This window comes from Octodon degus, unplaced genomic scaffold (assembly GCF_000260255.1).
Source record: "Octodon degus isolate 3935 unplaced genomic scaffold, OctDeg1.0 scaffold00015, whole genome shotgun sequence".
In the NCBI taxonomy this organism is placed as follows: Eukaryota; Metazoa; Chordata; class Mammalia; order Rodentia; family Octodontidae; genus Octodon; species Octodon degus.
This window is the reverse complement of record NW_004524591.1, coordinates 20551091-20567045: the sequence shown is the minus strand read 5'-3', so window position 1 is coordinate 20567045 and position 15955 is coordinate 20551091. Positions and strand designations below refer to the sequence as shown.

Below are 15955 nucleotides of genomic sequence, written 5' to 3'. Positions count from 1 at the left end.
TCCTGCTCCACTCTCTCCTCATCCCCATCTCTCTCAGGCATTCTCCCCTCCCCCAAGGTCCTAGGACCAGTGGACAGAGAGGGTTGGGTTGGGTGCCCAGACACTGGTCACCAGCAGGCACGTGGGCACAAAGCAGGTCCAACCAGGGCCACCAGGGGGGTAGTGGCCTTGGTTCCCATGCAGCACCCCCTCCACCATAGGTTGAGTCTCTGCTGGGCCTCTAACCCATGTGGTCGCTAACCCCAGCCATGTAGGAGCTCTGACCCCAGGGACCTGGCCTGGCTCACCTGGGCTCACCTGGCCTCCCCCAGGAGCATCCGCTGCCTGCGGAATGTGATCCACTGGAACCTTGTCACCACCTTCATCCTGCGAAATGTCATGTGGTTCCTGCTGCAGCTCATTGACCACGAAGTGCACGAGAGCAACGAGGTCACTGTTTGGAAGCTTGGGCTGGGCTGGGGGCTCTGGGCTCGTGGGGGGGGGGGGGGGGCTCTCTGCTTGACCCTCAGGTGCAAACCAGACTTGAGCTCACCCCCACCCCAGGCATTGTTCTTCCAGGGTCAGGGAAGCCAGGGCCTGACTGCTTACCTGAGAGCAGACAAATTTACACCGTGCCCTTCCCCTCTTAAGAAAGGGTGCCTGGCAAACTTCTATTGAGCTTTATCTCACTTGATGCCAATGAGGCAAGTTGGGATGTTGTCCTTATTACACAGTTGCACAAACTGCAGCTCAGAGCTTAAGTGACTCTCCAAGGTCACTTGCTGTGCTGATGCCCTCGCATCATGGGCCATTTCATAAACTGCTACTATGCTATGGGCCCATCATTGTCAGGCAGTGGACTAGCATGACATCACGCAGGTCTTTGGCACACTGTTTTCTTGGCAAATTCTTAACCATTTTCTTAGCTTGGCCTGAACCTGAGCAGGGACCCGGCCTGCTTTGGCCCTTATACTGGCCCTGCCACAGGACCAAACAAGTACAGTCAGACACTGAGCCCTTCCAGGCCCAGTACTGGTATGTATTAATGAGACATAGCATAGCTTGGAGAACAGGCCAAGTTGGGAAGAGGGACTATTAGCCTCCCACCTCAGCAGAACTCCCCAGAACCAAGGAGGCAGATAGCACCATGACCCAGGATGTGGGCACGGGCTGTGCGACAAAGCCACAGAGCAGCTGACAGCTCAGCACAGGAGGATTACACAACAGGTCAGGGCATCAGAGCTGGACAGGAAAGTAGTGGGTGTCCCAAGGGTCCCCAGGTCCCAAGCTGGCCTGTACTGCATGGCTGCATCTCTACCATCCTGAGGCCCCAAAGTCCCTGGAGACAAATCCTGGTGATGGTTGGCAAGTTCAGGCCCGGAAGGCTATGGCTGGACCCTCGCCCTGTGTGGCTCTGGTCAGGCTCTTCAGTTTCCTGTATCCCAGCGCAGGTGCTCAGGAGGGCCACCTTACTCTCGGGTACAGGGGCACAACCCTGGGGGGGAGACATGCGGCAGCCCTGAGCCCAACACAGCACATATGTGGTGCCTGTCTGTGCCATCTTTCCTTTTCTTTCACTGCCCAGCAAGGCTCAGAGAGGGCAGCAAACTCCCAGCAGCCCCAGAGCTAGTGGAGCAAGTGCTGCACCCTTCGCACCTGAAGTCCCCAGTGCTGCTTGAGAACCCCACCCTCATGTGAGCACTTCACTCCCTCTGCTGCTGTTGAGTCTGGGTGAAGCTCGTATTCCCTCCCTGTGGGAAGCAGCCAGACTCACTAGGGCTGGAAGATGACTCCAGAAAGCACATTGGGACCAAGGGCAGTGGTGCCTTAACTCCATCCTAGAGGGCAAGGGCTGTGGCCGGTGAACCTCTCCAAGTAGGGGCCAGGCTGCCCTGCCTGGGGTCCTGGCCCACCTGGGCTCCAGGAAGCTCCTGACACCCCTGTTCTGTGTGCAGGTCTGGTGTCGCTGCATCACCACAGTCTTCAACTACTTTGTGGTCACCAACTTCTTCTGGATGTTTGTGGAAGGCTGCTACCTGCACACGGCCATCGTCATGACCTACTCCACTGAGCGCCTGCGCAAGTGGATCTTCCTCTTCGTTGGATGGTGTGAGGGTCCCGGGCCCTCATAGGGGGTCTGGGCTGAAGGTCATCTCCCTTCATCTGGGGTCTGAGATGCAGCCTTCACTGCCTCCCCAGAGCAGCCCCAGGATTCAACCACTTACTTCCTCCATGCTGACAAGGAAGGAGCTGAGACTCCCCCCAAGGATTTCCCACAGATAGCTCTCCTTATCTGCCTGAGCCACCCAGTGGATGCCTCTGGCTTCTAAAGAGCAACTGGCTGGCTCCACTTCTGTCCTGAACCCTCAGAAATCATGGCACCATCCTGTGCATGTGGGAGTAGGCTGAGAGTAGAGCCAATGGTCACCTAGGGTCACTGATGGGCCACAGCTAGAAGAGCAGAAACATGATCCAAGGCCCCCATGTCCCCTCCTCTGAGTCCTACAAGAGGGTCCCTTTTCCATTATCTGTCTCTTGCAGCCTACATCTGTTCTTCTTGCAGGTGTCCCCTGCCCCATCATTGTTGCCTGGGCCATTGGCAAACTCTATTACGAAGATGAACAGTAAGTAGGGCAGCTGCATAGGGCACTGGGATGTAGACAGGTCAGCCTAGGGCTGTGGCTCTGCCAGGGGTGGGAGCTTAGCCAGGCCTGAATGGGCTTCTGTTCCTCTTGTCCTTAGATGGACAGAAATGTCTCTACACCCAGAAGTACTCATATGGTAAGTCTTAAGGCAGTTTGGTCTGCTGGATTCAATTAGAGATTGTGATTTCTCTAAGGGCTCCATGTGCAGAAGCCTGTTGGCCTTTGGGGTGTGCTCCTTGGAGCTGGACTGAGGCCTCAGTGGATGACAGTGGAGGCTGGAGCCCACCAAGAGCTTGTTCTTAGACATCCCAGTGTGTGCCTGGGAGCAGTGTCCTGTGCCAGGGTGCTCCCTGCACCAGAGGCTGGTGTATTGAGTCACAGGCCAGCCTAGGAGCAAACAGGAAGTCAAGTCCCAGAAGGTGAGAGGAGGGGCACTGGAGAGCCTAAGTCTCTGTGTGAGGATCTCCAAGAGTCACAAGGGCTGCAGAAACCAGATTGGATTGAAGGGGTAAGGGCAAGAATGGAGCCCTAATGTTGGGCTGCCCAACACCAGGAGGGCTGCCATGGTAGGCAGTGAGCTTCTTGTTAAAGGAGGTATTCAAGTAGAGACTAGAAATGGATGCTAGAGAGCAGTAGAAGATTTCTGCTGGTGTGCACTAGCTACAGGATATACCATCACCAAACCTGATGAATCTTCCCCAGAGTCTAGTTGTTTCTGGCATAGCCAGACTGAAACTTGTGCCTGTACTCCCTCTAGACAGTAATGCATCTTCCCAATTAGCATCCTTGAAGAGTAAACCAAGCCTCTGGTGGACAGGGAGTTCAGCCAGGCAGCAGGCTCCCTTCCCTGGGTGTGTGCAGCTCAGCTCAAAAGCCGGAGGACAGGGCCCAGGCTGGAGGGGCACTCCAGCTCCACCTCTGCTCCTTGTGTCACTTGGTGTTTGCCACGTGGAGCAGCAGGTTCGAGCAGTGTGGGAATGGATTGCAGTTAGGCCCTGGCCAGTACGAGAATGCCCAGCTCACCTCTCGTCCCTGTGCCTCCTGTATGCCCAGCCTTGGCCAGCAGTGGAGCAGAGAGCTGAGGAGGAGCCCCAAGCCTGCCCTCAGGCCTTCTGGGAAACCAGACCTACTGTGCATGTGAAAACAAAGCCCAGGGGCCCAGCTGGGGTGGCTGGTGGGCCAGGGACTGCACACCATGGCATCCTGGGAAAGCAGCCCTGGAAATGGAGCTGAGACCGGAACAAGCCAGAGGGCACTGGTGCCACTTGGGGAGAAGTTCCCCACCCACAGTTCACCCTGTCTTTGCAGGTGCTGGTTTGGCAAGGAGCCTGGTGACCTGGTGGACTACATCTACCAAGGCCCCATCATCCTGGTGCTCCTGGTAGGTGCTCCAAGGGGCAGAGCCCCACCCAGACAGAGGCACTGCAGAGGTGGCCTGGGGGACCCCACACCCACGCTGGGTGCTGCCTCACTCCTACATGCACCTCCTCTCTTCTCCACATCCCAACTCTCCCCTCCTCAGTCTCTGTACTCTGCCTCTTTGGACATCAGCTTCTTTCTGGGGATGGAGAAAAGGTCTGACAGGTAGATTTCTAGTGCCTTCCTTGCTCTGATGTCCAGGCACCCTGACCAGGTACAGGTGGGCAGGCAGCTGGAGAAGAGAGGAGGGTGTGTGGGCTTCCGCTCAGCCACTCAGCCCAGCCCTCCCTTCCTCTCTGCCCCTAGAGAGCAGCCCCCTCCAGGGCCCCACCCCCCACCCCCAGCCTGGAGCAGCAGATTCCCGAAGGAAAGCCGCATAATGAGCAATTGTTCCCTGTCCAGCTCCCCGCCCTTTGCTGAGTGTATTCGCATCTAAGTTATAACTGCCACCACGTCTTTAAATCACAACGAGCTTTAATTAACATAGAATTTAAGTAGAGGCCACATTGTGCGAAAAGAACCCATTATATATCATACATTAAAAAAAAATACAAAAAAGCCCCCTAAGAAATTGGCATTTATGTAAGGCCTATTTCAGGCTTGGTAATTTCAGGCTCTGGTAATGTACCAGCTTCCTTAAAGGGCCAGGGTGCCTCTGGGAAACTTGGAGAGAGTGAGTCCTCCTGTGCACACAGCAGGTGCCTCGTGAGGCTGGCTTTTGTCTACCATGGAGACAATTACTGTTTATCTGTCTCCTTGTTCTCCTCCTTTCTGTGACTTCCAGGATTCACTGGGTCCCATCTCAGGAGTGTCCTTGGTCCATGTGAGCGGATGATTACTAGGAAGGGTTTTCACCCACTGCCTAGAATTCACTGTCAGGGTTTCTCACCCTTCTAGACAGAAATAGTCCTCATGAGCAGGGTGTGGGGGAGGACTGGCCTTGGACTCCAGGCTGCTGTGAGTCACTGGCCTCAGTGTGAATGGAAACCCTGGAAGATCCGTTCCCTCCCAGCCAGCTGCCAGAGCCAATGGGAGAAAGACAAGGACTGAGTGGAACCTGGGACCCAGCTGAGAAACCCTGGCCTGATAAGGCATGAGTGCTCCCTGCTGTGAAGATATGGAGAAAGTCATGAGGAAGCAAGAAGGAAAAGGGACAAGAGCAGGGGACGCTGTGTCCCAAGCCGTTGCTGGCACACAGGGAATTTGGGCTTGCAGGCTCCAAGCTGGGGCCTTCCACAAGCCCACTATGTGCCTTTGAATCCTCCATCTAGGAGGCCCAAAAGAAGTAGGGATTGCAAGTGAAGGAACAGAACTGACCCGAGCTGCCTGCCACACACAGTGAGAGGCCTGAGCTCAGGGCAGACCTCTCGCCCTGTCGCTGCCCTCTGCCAGCTGTGCTCTTGATCGGAGGTGTGGTCGGCACACTTGCCACCCCTGCTCTCCCCAGCTGTTTCTGCTGCTAAGAGATGCTCATTTCTTTCTGAGTTCTGACAGAGTTTGCAGGAAGCCTGGCTTCTCGCTGGTTATTGTCATGGGAAAAGACTATGGCATTCATTAGGAGGGACCGAGGTGTAGAGGCCTGCATGAATATGCAACCACGTGCAGACCCTCAAGGCAAGCTCTGTGCTCCTTCCCACCAGACAGGAAAGCCCAGCTCAGAGAGGACAAGCAACTTACTGAAAGTGAACACAAATGCATATCAAAACAAGTGGAATCTGAACCAGGAGACCAGGATTTGGTGCCAGTCATTGGAGAGGAACACAGGGCAAGGGGTTGGAAGGGAAGAAACCTGGGGGGGAGGCGACAAGTAGGCTAGCTCCAAGTTGTGCAGGGTGAACCCCACCCAGCCCCCTGAGGAGACAGGTACACAGGTCCTAAGATTGTCCCCTTGAAGATAGGGAAGCTGACTTGCTAAGCCTGCCCCACCATCCCTCCCTACTGGGGTTGCCCCCAGGACACTAGACTGCTGCACCCCAGACCTCCCTGTTCTCACTCAGAGAACATTCTAGCTCCTGTGACTCCAGGTAGCCTACATCTGGGCGCTGTCCCCTGCGTGTGAACACAGGCCCAGGGGAGCCAGGCTGGACATCTCCGGCAGGGTGTGGTATGTCAGGCCTGCCTGGAGGAAGCTTGGGCCATGTGTTCCAGGACAGCAGCTCTGAGTTCAGTGTCCCCCAGGACACCTTAGCTGCCCCAGTTTCAGAGGCAGGTCTGGGGACCTGCACTTGTCACCAGCACCCAGATGCATTGCTGTGCATGCTCTGGGTCCTGAGCATGAGGAGCTGCAGGTGGGGAGGTGTTTTGTCTGGCTTTCTCCATGGCCTGGTCAGGGCCCTGCACATAGCAGGGCTCAAGATCCAAGCCTTTGAGGCCTCCCTTGAAAATGCCATCAGAAGGGAAAACATGAGGTGTCCAGGAGGACCTGTCTCCCAGAGGCTCTGAGGCAGGCTGGTAACCAGGCTGCCAGGAAGCCCTTTTCTACCTATCTTTGTGGGACGGGCAGGCATGATGCCCTTGAGCCCTGGAGTGAATTCACCTCTGGTGAGGCCGGGCTGGGGCTGGGCGGCAGGAGTCTGAGGCAGAGCAGAGCCTGAGCAACTCTGCTGCAGACCCCGACATGGCGGAGCAGTGGAGGGTAAGAACCTGAAAGCTGGGCCTTGGGTGGCTGTGGGCAAGGGGTGCTCGGTGGGGCATCGTGGACCAAGCAGAACAGTGCCCCTCTTGGTTTGTGGTGTGATCCTGAGGCATATCTGCCCTTTTGGTGCCTTAATTTCCCACCCGTAGCACAGGAATGCCACCCCAGCCTCACAGTGGCAAGGGAGGGCCAGTGGGACACCTGCTGCTTGCCATGGGCTCAGGACCACATGCTGATGGTCTTAGCACCTCCTGAGCTCAGACCTCAGGTGGGAGCTGCTAAAACCCTGGAGCCTGACAGGACTGGCTCCTTCTGCCTGGGCTGTGTTTCCTCACTCCTGCAAAAGCAGCTGTACTGGGGTTAGAAGAAGGCTGCTGAGAGCCAGCTGCCTCAGTGACAGTCCTGACATCATCCCCTACTAACTTGGTGGCCCGGGCAAGTCACACAGCCTACTGAACCTCAGTTTGTGCATCTGTGAAATGGAACTAATGATCACACCTGCTTGTAAAAGTAGTTGCATAGGGAATAGTCATGCAGTGTGAGGAGCAGCTCCGGGAGGGGTGTATGCCCTGGGTCCATGCAGGGAAGCACGAGGCCTCCACAGCCCATCCTAATGCAGGGCAGTCTGAAATCTCCAGTCCTGCAGTCACAAGATCACATAATGGTCTGATGCTCTGGCTAGGCCCACTACCCACCCTAGGACAACAAAGCTACTTCCCCCAAGGAACCAAAGTGCCACTAGGACTGAGCCACCGCGACCAGAGTGTCAGCAGGAAGAGCAGCTGGTGCAAGGCAGAGCACCTCGGGGTGCCGGCCTCCCCTGCACCACAGCACCACCCCTAGGTGGTGTGGGAGGGTGGTCACAGCAGGAAGTGGATTTTCCTGGCTTCGTTACCATGTTTCATCTCTCTCTAGGCTTTCCCCGCTGTGTTGCCCCATAGCATCACCAAAGCCACATGGCCACCACGCAGGGGCTGGGGTCCTCTCACATCAGGAAACTTTCACCTGTGGCCTCCACTCTGCCTGGACCACACTCCCCACCACCAGCTGCTAGCGTGGCCTCATCTTCAGTTCACACCTTTTGTGCCATCTCCCCAGGCCTTTCTGGGACCCTAAGAAACTTGTTACTCAAGCTCCCCACACTTGCCCTTCCCCAGCTAGACTACAAACCGTCCACAAGCAGAGGCCACGTCTGCACATCCTTTTCCCCTCTGTGAGGCCCAAAGCAGAGCCCAGCAGGTGGTGAGTTGATTCATTAAATGAAAAAATAATTAAAGCTAGAAACCAAGCTGAACCAAGTCAAGGCACAAGAGCCAGTGCTCCCTTATGAACTGGAATGTTCGGCAGGCAAGGAAGAGGGCAACTAAGACGAGAGAACAAAGGGCTTGGCATGGGCTGGAGTGATCAGAGGACTTCCTGGAGAGAGAGAGAAAAAGTGTGTGACAAGCTTGCACAGGCACATAAAGGGGGAGGTGGGACATGGCCTCAAAGGACAGAAGGCCTTTCAGGCTGAGCTGGGCCAAGGGCAACTTCACTAAGTGCTTGCATGGCATGAGAAGGGTGATGTACTGTCCCCCAGATGCTCCACTCTAGACTCTGCCTCTGGTCCTGCTCAGCATAGTGATAAAAACTTACATCAAATGGGGTGCTTAAGGGCCACCTGTGGGTGGGTGGATGGATGGATGGATGGATGGATGCTTGGATGCATGCATGGATGGATGCTTGGATGGATGGATGGATGGATGGATGAGTGGATGGATGGATGGATGGATGGATGGATAAATGCTTGGATGGATGGATGCATGCATGGATGGATAGATGAATGGATGGGTGGATGAATGGATGGGTGGATGAATGGATGAATAGATGCATGGATGGATAGATGGATGGATGGATGGATGGATGGATGGATGGATGGATGGATGGATGGATGGATGGGTGCTTGGATGCATGGATGCATGGTTGGAATAACAGATGAATAATTCAATGAACTAATTGGTGGGTAGAAGGCTAGATGTATAAGAGTGGGCGGATAATCCAATGAATTGGCAAGTGAGTTGAGTAATAGTTGATACAAGGGAATGTGATAAAGATGAGAATATATTTTGATTCTAAAAGTCTACTGAGTCAGAAAGGCCAGGTACTTCATATTACATAGGGTTGACCAATATGTTAAGGTTGCTTGTGCCCCATGGTCCTCAGAAATATACCAGAAACTCAGGAGCTTGAAGTGAAGTGACCTTTGTGGGAAAGCAGGCAACAGGCATGGGCAGCCTCATCAAAGGCTCCCCCCAACTCCCCAGCCCCTGCCCCTGCCCTCACCAGGCCACAAACTGTAATGTTAGTGCTCTTTTCCCTAAGCCATTGTTCAGCCTGAGGGTGACCCAGTGGCTACAGGTTTGAAGTCCCATGATGTCTGCCTGTGTCCCCCATACCCATGGATTTTCTAGACAGAGACTCGGAGGACTGTGTGTGTGTGTGTGTGTGTGTGTGTGTGTGTGTTAGCCTGCAGACATCCCTGGACTAACTTAGGTCTCCCATCTTGCCTGTGAGCACTTGGAGAAGAGTCCCATTCCAGTCTGCCTGCACAAGGAAGCAGGTAAAGAGAAACTCAGGCCCACCCACATACTAGATTAGGCCCAAGGACCATAGCAGAGGGAACAGTGAGGCAGCACACAACCACAGGGACCAGCCAACACCTAGCAGGCCTCAGCCCACATGAGTCAGGAAGCTGACTCAGGCATCAACTTATGGGCAGAGGGCCAGAGGCTGGGGGAGGCTCAGAATGAAGATAAACGAGGTCCTTTCAGAAACCCCGCACCTCGGGCTGCCCATTCATCTTCCCACCCTAGAGTGTCCCCACAGGGCTGTGGAGCTCCTGCGTGTGGGGTGGGTGGTGAGAAATCAATCACTCCTTCAGCAACAAAGTTATTAATCACTCTCATCTGGCCAGTGCATCTCCCGGGCAGGGCTGAAAAGACCTTAGTGAGAGGCCGGTGAGTGTGAGACCCCAGCGCACACTGTTAAGGCCCTGGTTCCCTGGCTGGGTCTCAGCATGGTGCAGGGTCTCCAGGCTTTCCAGACTGCAAATTAGGACCTTGATGCAGTGTCCTCCGTGGGTTCCTATACACCCCACCCCCACCCCAGTACAGACCTGGGCAGAAGGAGACTCAGGGATGGAGCGTGGATCATTGCATCTGACATTGCCAGCCTAGATACTCAGCTTTACAGCTGTGACCTACACATAAGATTTGACCTTTTGAAACCTCAGACTTGCGATCCATAGAATGGATATATATAATCAGTGCTGTTTCATGGGGTCTGTGAAGAGTAGTAAATGAGTCAACGCTTGTAAACCTCTGTGCATGAGGGAGCCCTGGAGGCAGGGCCTAGTGGGTGGACTCACTGTCACCCTGGGCCACATGTAGCAATGACGGGCCCCGTGGAGCTGGCTGGCAGCAGGTTGCAGGCTCCACCTTCAGCACCACCACTAGGCCAAGGCCATGGGTAGAAAGTGTTTGGCAGCCCTGTGGGCACCTGGCTCACCCCACCTCAGGGTGAGATTTGGGCTCACCCTGGGTACAGAAGACTAACAGAACCAGAAGAGGGAGCACCAGGGCATCCCAGGCATTGCCAAGGGGATCTGTGAGACCAACCCTTCTAGAACATCCCACATCTCATCCCAAAGAGTCACGATACAGGCTAGTTAGCCACTCTCTATCTTACTGTGACTCCTGACCCACTAGTGCCAGCTGTGGGGCCTCTCAGATGGCAAAGGGGGTGCTGAGAAGCTCCAACCCCTTCTGGATGCTGCTGGTGGTCCCTAGGGGCATCCATTCTCCCACCAAGACGGTCCACTGCAAGCCAGCTAGTTCCTTCTAGACAGAGCCCAGGGATCCGTCTGTAAGTTGTCTATGGATAAATTAAATGCTCTGTCCCTTATTCCCCTACCTATCCAAACCTCTCTGACACTGGTCACCCCATCACCAGTGACTGCCCCCCTAAATGGATTCCAGACCTTTTACAACAGGGGTTACCTCTTAGAGCCCCTGCTAACTCCCAGGGAAGAAAAGATGATCAAGGTGCAGTGTGTATATGCACCAGTTTCTCAAGATGAATGCAACAGACAAGGAGGGGCCTGAGTCCCACTACTCAGACCAGGCCTTCGAGGGGTCCCCAGAAGAGTGGCCTCTTGCCCCACCCCCACCTTAGAGGCTGCCTTTTCTACCTTGGGCCTGAGAGTAAATGTAGGCCCTGAAGGGAAACAGCATCTCCCTGTCCAGGTTGGGGAGAGGCAGAGGTGGGGACACTGGGCAGGTTCTGGGTGACAAGTGAGCGCCAGGGAGGTGGGGCTCTGGGAGAGGGCACTGCCTCTCAACACCCCACTCAGAACCTTTCTTTTTTCCCCTCTCTTCTTCCTTCCAGATCAATTTTGTGTTTCTGTTCAACATAGTCAGGATCCTCATGACAAAATTACGAGCATCTACCACCTCCGAGACAATGCAGTACAGGTACATGAACCCTGGGTGCCTCTGCAGGGGAGCAGTGTGGGATCACCCGGGCCACCCTCCTGCCACCAGGGAGAACCCTGGGAGTTCTCACCCAGGGAGCTTTCAGCCTCCCATAAGAAGTGCCCTGGAGTCCCCCTCATCCCACCTGGGGGGTCTGCCTGCAGTGTGGGCTCAGGCTCCTCATTGCTCTCTTGCCCCGCCCCCAGAAAAGCGGTGAAGGCTACCCTGGTCCTCCTGCCCCTGCTGGGTATCACCTACATGCTCTTCTTTGTCAACCCTGGTGACGATGACCTGTCGCAGATCGTGTTCATCTACTTCAACTCCTTCCTGCAGTCCTTCCAGGTGGGATCTGTGCAGAGAGCATGCCTGACTCCAGGGCCTAGTTGCTTGGCCAGTGTGTGTGGTTCAGTTATACACACATACGCTGAGACACAAGAGCGCATGCACACTGACTCAGAACTCGGTCTGGTGCCAGGTGTGGCCCTGGGCTGAGCCTTGTCACCCCCACCCCAAGGTTCAGAGATCCGAGCACTTCTGAGAGTCAAGGTGGCTGCAACCCTATTTACTGCCCTGGGACAGGCCATCAAACATTTAGGCTGAGATCCCAGCCTCAATCTGGTGGGAGGGGAGGACCCCAAGGTGACTGCACTCTATGGGAAGTACGTAGCTCTGACTCTATCCAGCTCTGGTCCTGGAGTTATGGGCCAGTGTGGGCCCTCGCCCATTCTATTCTGACCCCACCCCCCGGCACAGGCTCCCCCATGGTCCCTGATGACTCCCTCCTTGCTTCCTAGGGTTTCTTCGTGTCTATCTTCTACTGTTTCTTCAATGGAGAGGTATGAGGCTGGGTGCTCGGGGTGGCCTGGACTCTAGGGGTCCTTCCTCAGACACCAGCCATCTGGGAAAGCTCAGCTGCATGCAGGAGGAGGGAAGGGAGGCCTGAGAAACTGCCCAGCCTTTGGGGAACATGTCTCTTCCACCAGGGCCTGGAGGCAGATTAGAACACCCACCACAGGCCAGAACTAGCAGACCCCAGGGGCCCTTGCATGCATGGCAGAGCAGGTGAGAAGGGTGTCCAGGCTGCAGGCGATAAGGCAGAGAGAAGCCAGAGCTGAGGTGACAGGAGGAAGCCTCCAGAAGGTGAGGTGTCTGCCACGCAGGCCTTCATGGACTCTGTGCCGTGCCTTCCCCCACCACGGAAGAGGGCACACATCTGGGTGGGGGGCTCCAGCTCAAGGGAGCACTGAGGCCTGCTCAACTAAGGACCCTGGCACCAAGGGCATGGGAGACACATGGCCACCTGGTGGTGGGTGAGGACCTCCATGGGCCCTGCTGCAAAGAATGGACACAGCCTGGGGCCTGGGAGCTTCCAGGCACCCCAGAAGAACACAATGTCCCTGGAGCCATTTGGCTGGCAACTGTAGAGGGCAGTGATATGTGTCCACACAGCTACATGTGGGGCCTGTCTGCTGCTAGGCCAGGAGTCCAGCAGGAGAGACTGGCTCTGCAGGCTGGTGGGCAGAGTCACGAGGGGCTTCTGAAGCCCACAAGACATGCTTTAGCAACATTAATGGCTGGGATGTAGAAATGGATCCATTTTATAGAACTGTTCCCTTGTAATATTCTGAGCAGCTCTAGGTGAGGAAGTGAACAGAGCCATTAGCTCCCTGCCTCAGAAAGTTCATGCTGTGGGAAGGATGGGGTCCCGGGGTGCAGGGAGAGGTCCTTCCAGAGGAGGACCTTACTTCCAGCATGGTGGGAGCAGTGCGAGGCCCAAGAGGACTAAAGGGATACATTTCCCAAGCCTCTGGTCCTGCCTGTGGTGCTCTTGGAGGTGGCAGAGTGCCCAGAGGAAGCGGGAAAATTCACAAGGACACCGTGGAGCAGTGTGTGGGGGTCCGGCTTCTGCACAGGAATGGGCAAGGGAGCCCCAAAAGCAGCTGCAAAGAAGGGGCAACAGGGTCGGGGAAGGGAGCTACTCAGTGTGGGAGCTGCCTCTGGCCCCCTAGAAAAACTCTCCAGGGGAGAGGGGCAGCCCTGGGTGACTGAGCCTCTCCATTCCCACAGGTGCGCTCAGCTGTGAGGAAGAGGTGGCACCGCTGGCAGGACCATCACTCCCTCAGAGTGCCCGTGGCCCGGGCCATGTCCATTCCCACATCACCCACGAGGATCAGCTTCCACAGCATCAAACAGACAGCTGCTGTGTGACTGCTGTCACTCACCCACTGTGACCCCACCAGAGGCAGCTCCCCACCATCCTCCTTCTTCTCCCTCCTTGCATGGCCCCAGGGATGCAGAAGGAAGAGGAGAGACCAGCCCTTCAGCCTGGCAAGAAGCTGTGTTGAGTGGAGAGGAACTCTGAGGGATACAGTGCCTGCTGCAGCCTGCAAGTCAAGTCTATGCAAGAGGGTCACCATGGGGATGCCCAGTAAGAGCAGGGCAGGTGTCTTAATGTACTTGCCCATCCAAACTTCTCCTGACGGATCTTCACCACAGCCACTCTCACAGATGAAGAAGCTGAAGCTGCAGGGAAAAGGCCTGCCCAAGTCACATGACTCACTACCCCAGCCCCAGGGCCCAGAGCCCCTGCTCACACTCAGGGGTGCCCCCTGCAGCTGGGAAGTCAGGGGCTCTCTGCCTGGCTTCATCCAGGGACTGTCAACCAGAGAAGCCTCCTTTGCACTCTACCCCTAGCGGGCTCTCTCCCTCTCCCCAGCCATCCTGCTCCTGGGCCTGCAGCTAGGGTGCTGCCTCCTCCGTGGGACCTCCGTTCAGGCCAGTCCTCAGATTGGGGATGGACAGGCAGGTGAGAAGGGAGAGGCAGGCCAGAGCCACACCCTTAGGCCAACCAGATACATAACACACACACACACACACACACACACACACACACACACACACACACACAAATAAGGAGCATAAGTGAATGGGTAGGAGGAAGGGGTGGGTAGAGATAGTGTATCTGGTGATGAGAATTAATGCCCAGCTCCTCATTGGCTAGGTCTCAGCCTCCCCCATGCTCTCTGTGAAATAAAACACACCTCTGGAATTGGCCTCCCACAGGTCACATGACCAGAATTTGAGGGGGGTATGAGCCCAAGATGGGGGCAGCCTCTGCAGGACAAGACCATGTCCCCCCTCCCTAGGGGGTACTGGCCCTGGCTGGGCTGGGCCTTCCTCTCTCACCTGTGGTATGGCTAGGGTCATTGTCCTCAGAGCACCTGTAGGTCCCTTGTTGTGCCTCAGGTTGAAACCTGCTGCTGGCGCCAACCAAGGCAGCTGACCCAGTCAGCATGGACAAAGCGTTTGGCTGCCCCAGCAGTGAAAACCCCTGACTCTGCAGGGACAGAGACCTCTCGGGCTGTTTCCGATTTGTCTCCTACCCCCATCCCCCTCCAGGCAGGTAACTGGACTCCAGAAAGAAGCCACCAGGCCATTGGTTTGAACGAGGGCCTAAAATGATGGATCTCATCCTGCACATTCTTAACTTGGCATTTAATGAAGTTTTAAGATATAAAGGATGTGATTTCTAGCATTTGATATTTACATTCTAAAATAAAACTGCCATAATACTTTATAATACATCACATGGAACCTAAACACTGCAGTTATTTAATACCCAGCCTCATCTGTCCAAAATGCCAAGAGCCAGGCCTTTGCTAACAGGTGGAAGCCTCGAAGCAGTCCCTCTCTCTAACCTGTCTCTTCCTTCCACTGCCCCTACAAAATTGTTGAGTCACAGTTTTCTTTCTCTTTTTCTTTTTTTTTTTTTTTGGCAGAACCAGGAATTTTGGCAGAACTCGGGCTCTTGTGCTTGCCAGCCAAGTGCTTATTCTACTGAGCCATCTCCCCAGCCCTACAGTTTTCTTGATTGGAAGTCTTTTGTGGCTTGCCCTATCCTACTTCTCTGTCACAGAATATATTTATGGACTGAAATTAAAATGTTTAGTTTTCTGTGATGGAAGATTTAACTTTTATTTAAAAAAAGACTTCTACACTGAGATTATAAATTTTGTTATAAAATGTAGCGAACAATTGGTTTGATACTATAATTATTAGTAACATTATAATTTTTTAATAATTATTAAACCCAAAAGGCAAGCTTCATTGAAAACACACTTGGTGAAATGGATAGGAATTTAATGGTTCACAAATCCGAGGATGAATTTTACTGCAAGAGTGAATCAAGACTCAGAATCAATTTTTTTTTATAGTTCTGCATGCTGAGAAGGCTTTTCAAATATCTAAGTAGAAGCTGTAGGAGTGTCACTCAGTGCTCTATATGACTTCTGAGCAGAGCACTTCATGCTGCAGAGCAATCTATCATCAAAAATGTGCCGTCAGCAGAGGCCACTTAAGCCTTCTCTGCATCTGGTTGGAAAGAATGCACAGAAACTGGCAGGACGAGCAGCATGCACACCCTCAGCACCCGCCCTCCACGCTGGACTGTGCTGGGAGGTGGTGGTGGGGGGGGGGGCTCAAGCTTCGCAGGGCACCAGAGTGACATGGGTTGTGGTTCTCCTGTCAGGTGGGAGAAGCCGCCAGGGCATCCTCAAAGGACAGAACTGACACAAGTCCTCTTGCTCCTCATGTCCTTGCTTTTGTAAAGCAAGGAGGCGCAAATGGTTTGGTTCAAAAGGCTGCTTGGAGCAAAGTCTGTGGGCCAGAAGATATTGAGCATGTGCCCAGCACTCATCGGAGCCGACACTGCGAGGCCTCGGTGGTCATCTTCGCTGTTCAGCAGGGCCCCTCGGATACAGCCCTCT

The 15955-nt window shown here is 54.7% G+C and overlaps 1 protein-coding gene across 3 annotated transcripts in view; it reads left to right on the top strand.

Annotated features, from left to right (window-relative positions):
* Positions 1-15133, top strand: part of Crhr2 (corticotropin releasing hormone receptor 2) — a 45051-nt gene extending 29918 nt beyond the window's left edge. For 2 of the 3 annotated variants that reach the window (XM_023709956.1, XM_023709955.1), the window contains exons 6-13: positions 312-429; positions 1935-2088; positions 2543-2603; positions 3933-4005; positions 11104-11189; positions 11396-11531; positions 11984-12025; positions 13257-14989. In XM_023709956.1, coding sequence (XP_023565724.1) covers positions 312-429; positions 1935-2088; positions 2543-2603; positions 3933-4005; positions 11104-11189; positions 11396-11531; positions 11984-12025; positions 13257-13397 — 811 coding nt within the window. In that variant the 3' untranslated portion in view covers positions 13398-14989. Of the gene's footprint in view, positions 1-311; positions 430-1934; positions 2089-2542; positions 2604-3932; positions 4006-11103; positions 11190-11395; positions 11532-11983; positions 12026-13256 lie in introns of all 3 variants that reach the window. The other variant, XR_002820067.1, reaches the window with a different exon arrangement.
* The last annotated feature ends 822 nt before the right edge of the window (positions 15134-15955 follow it).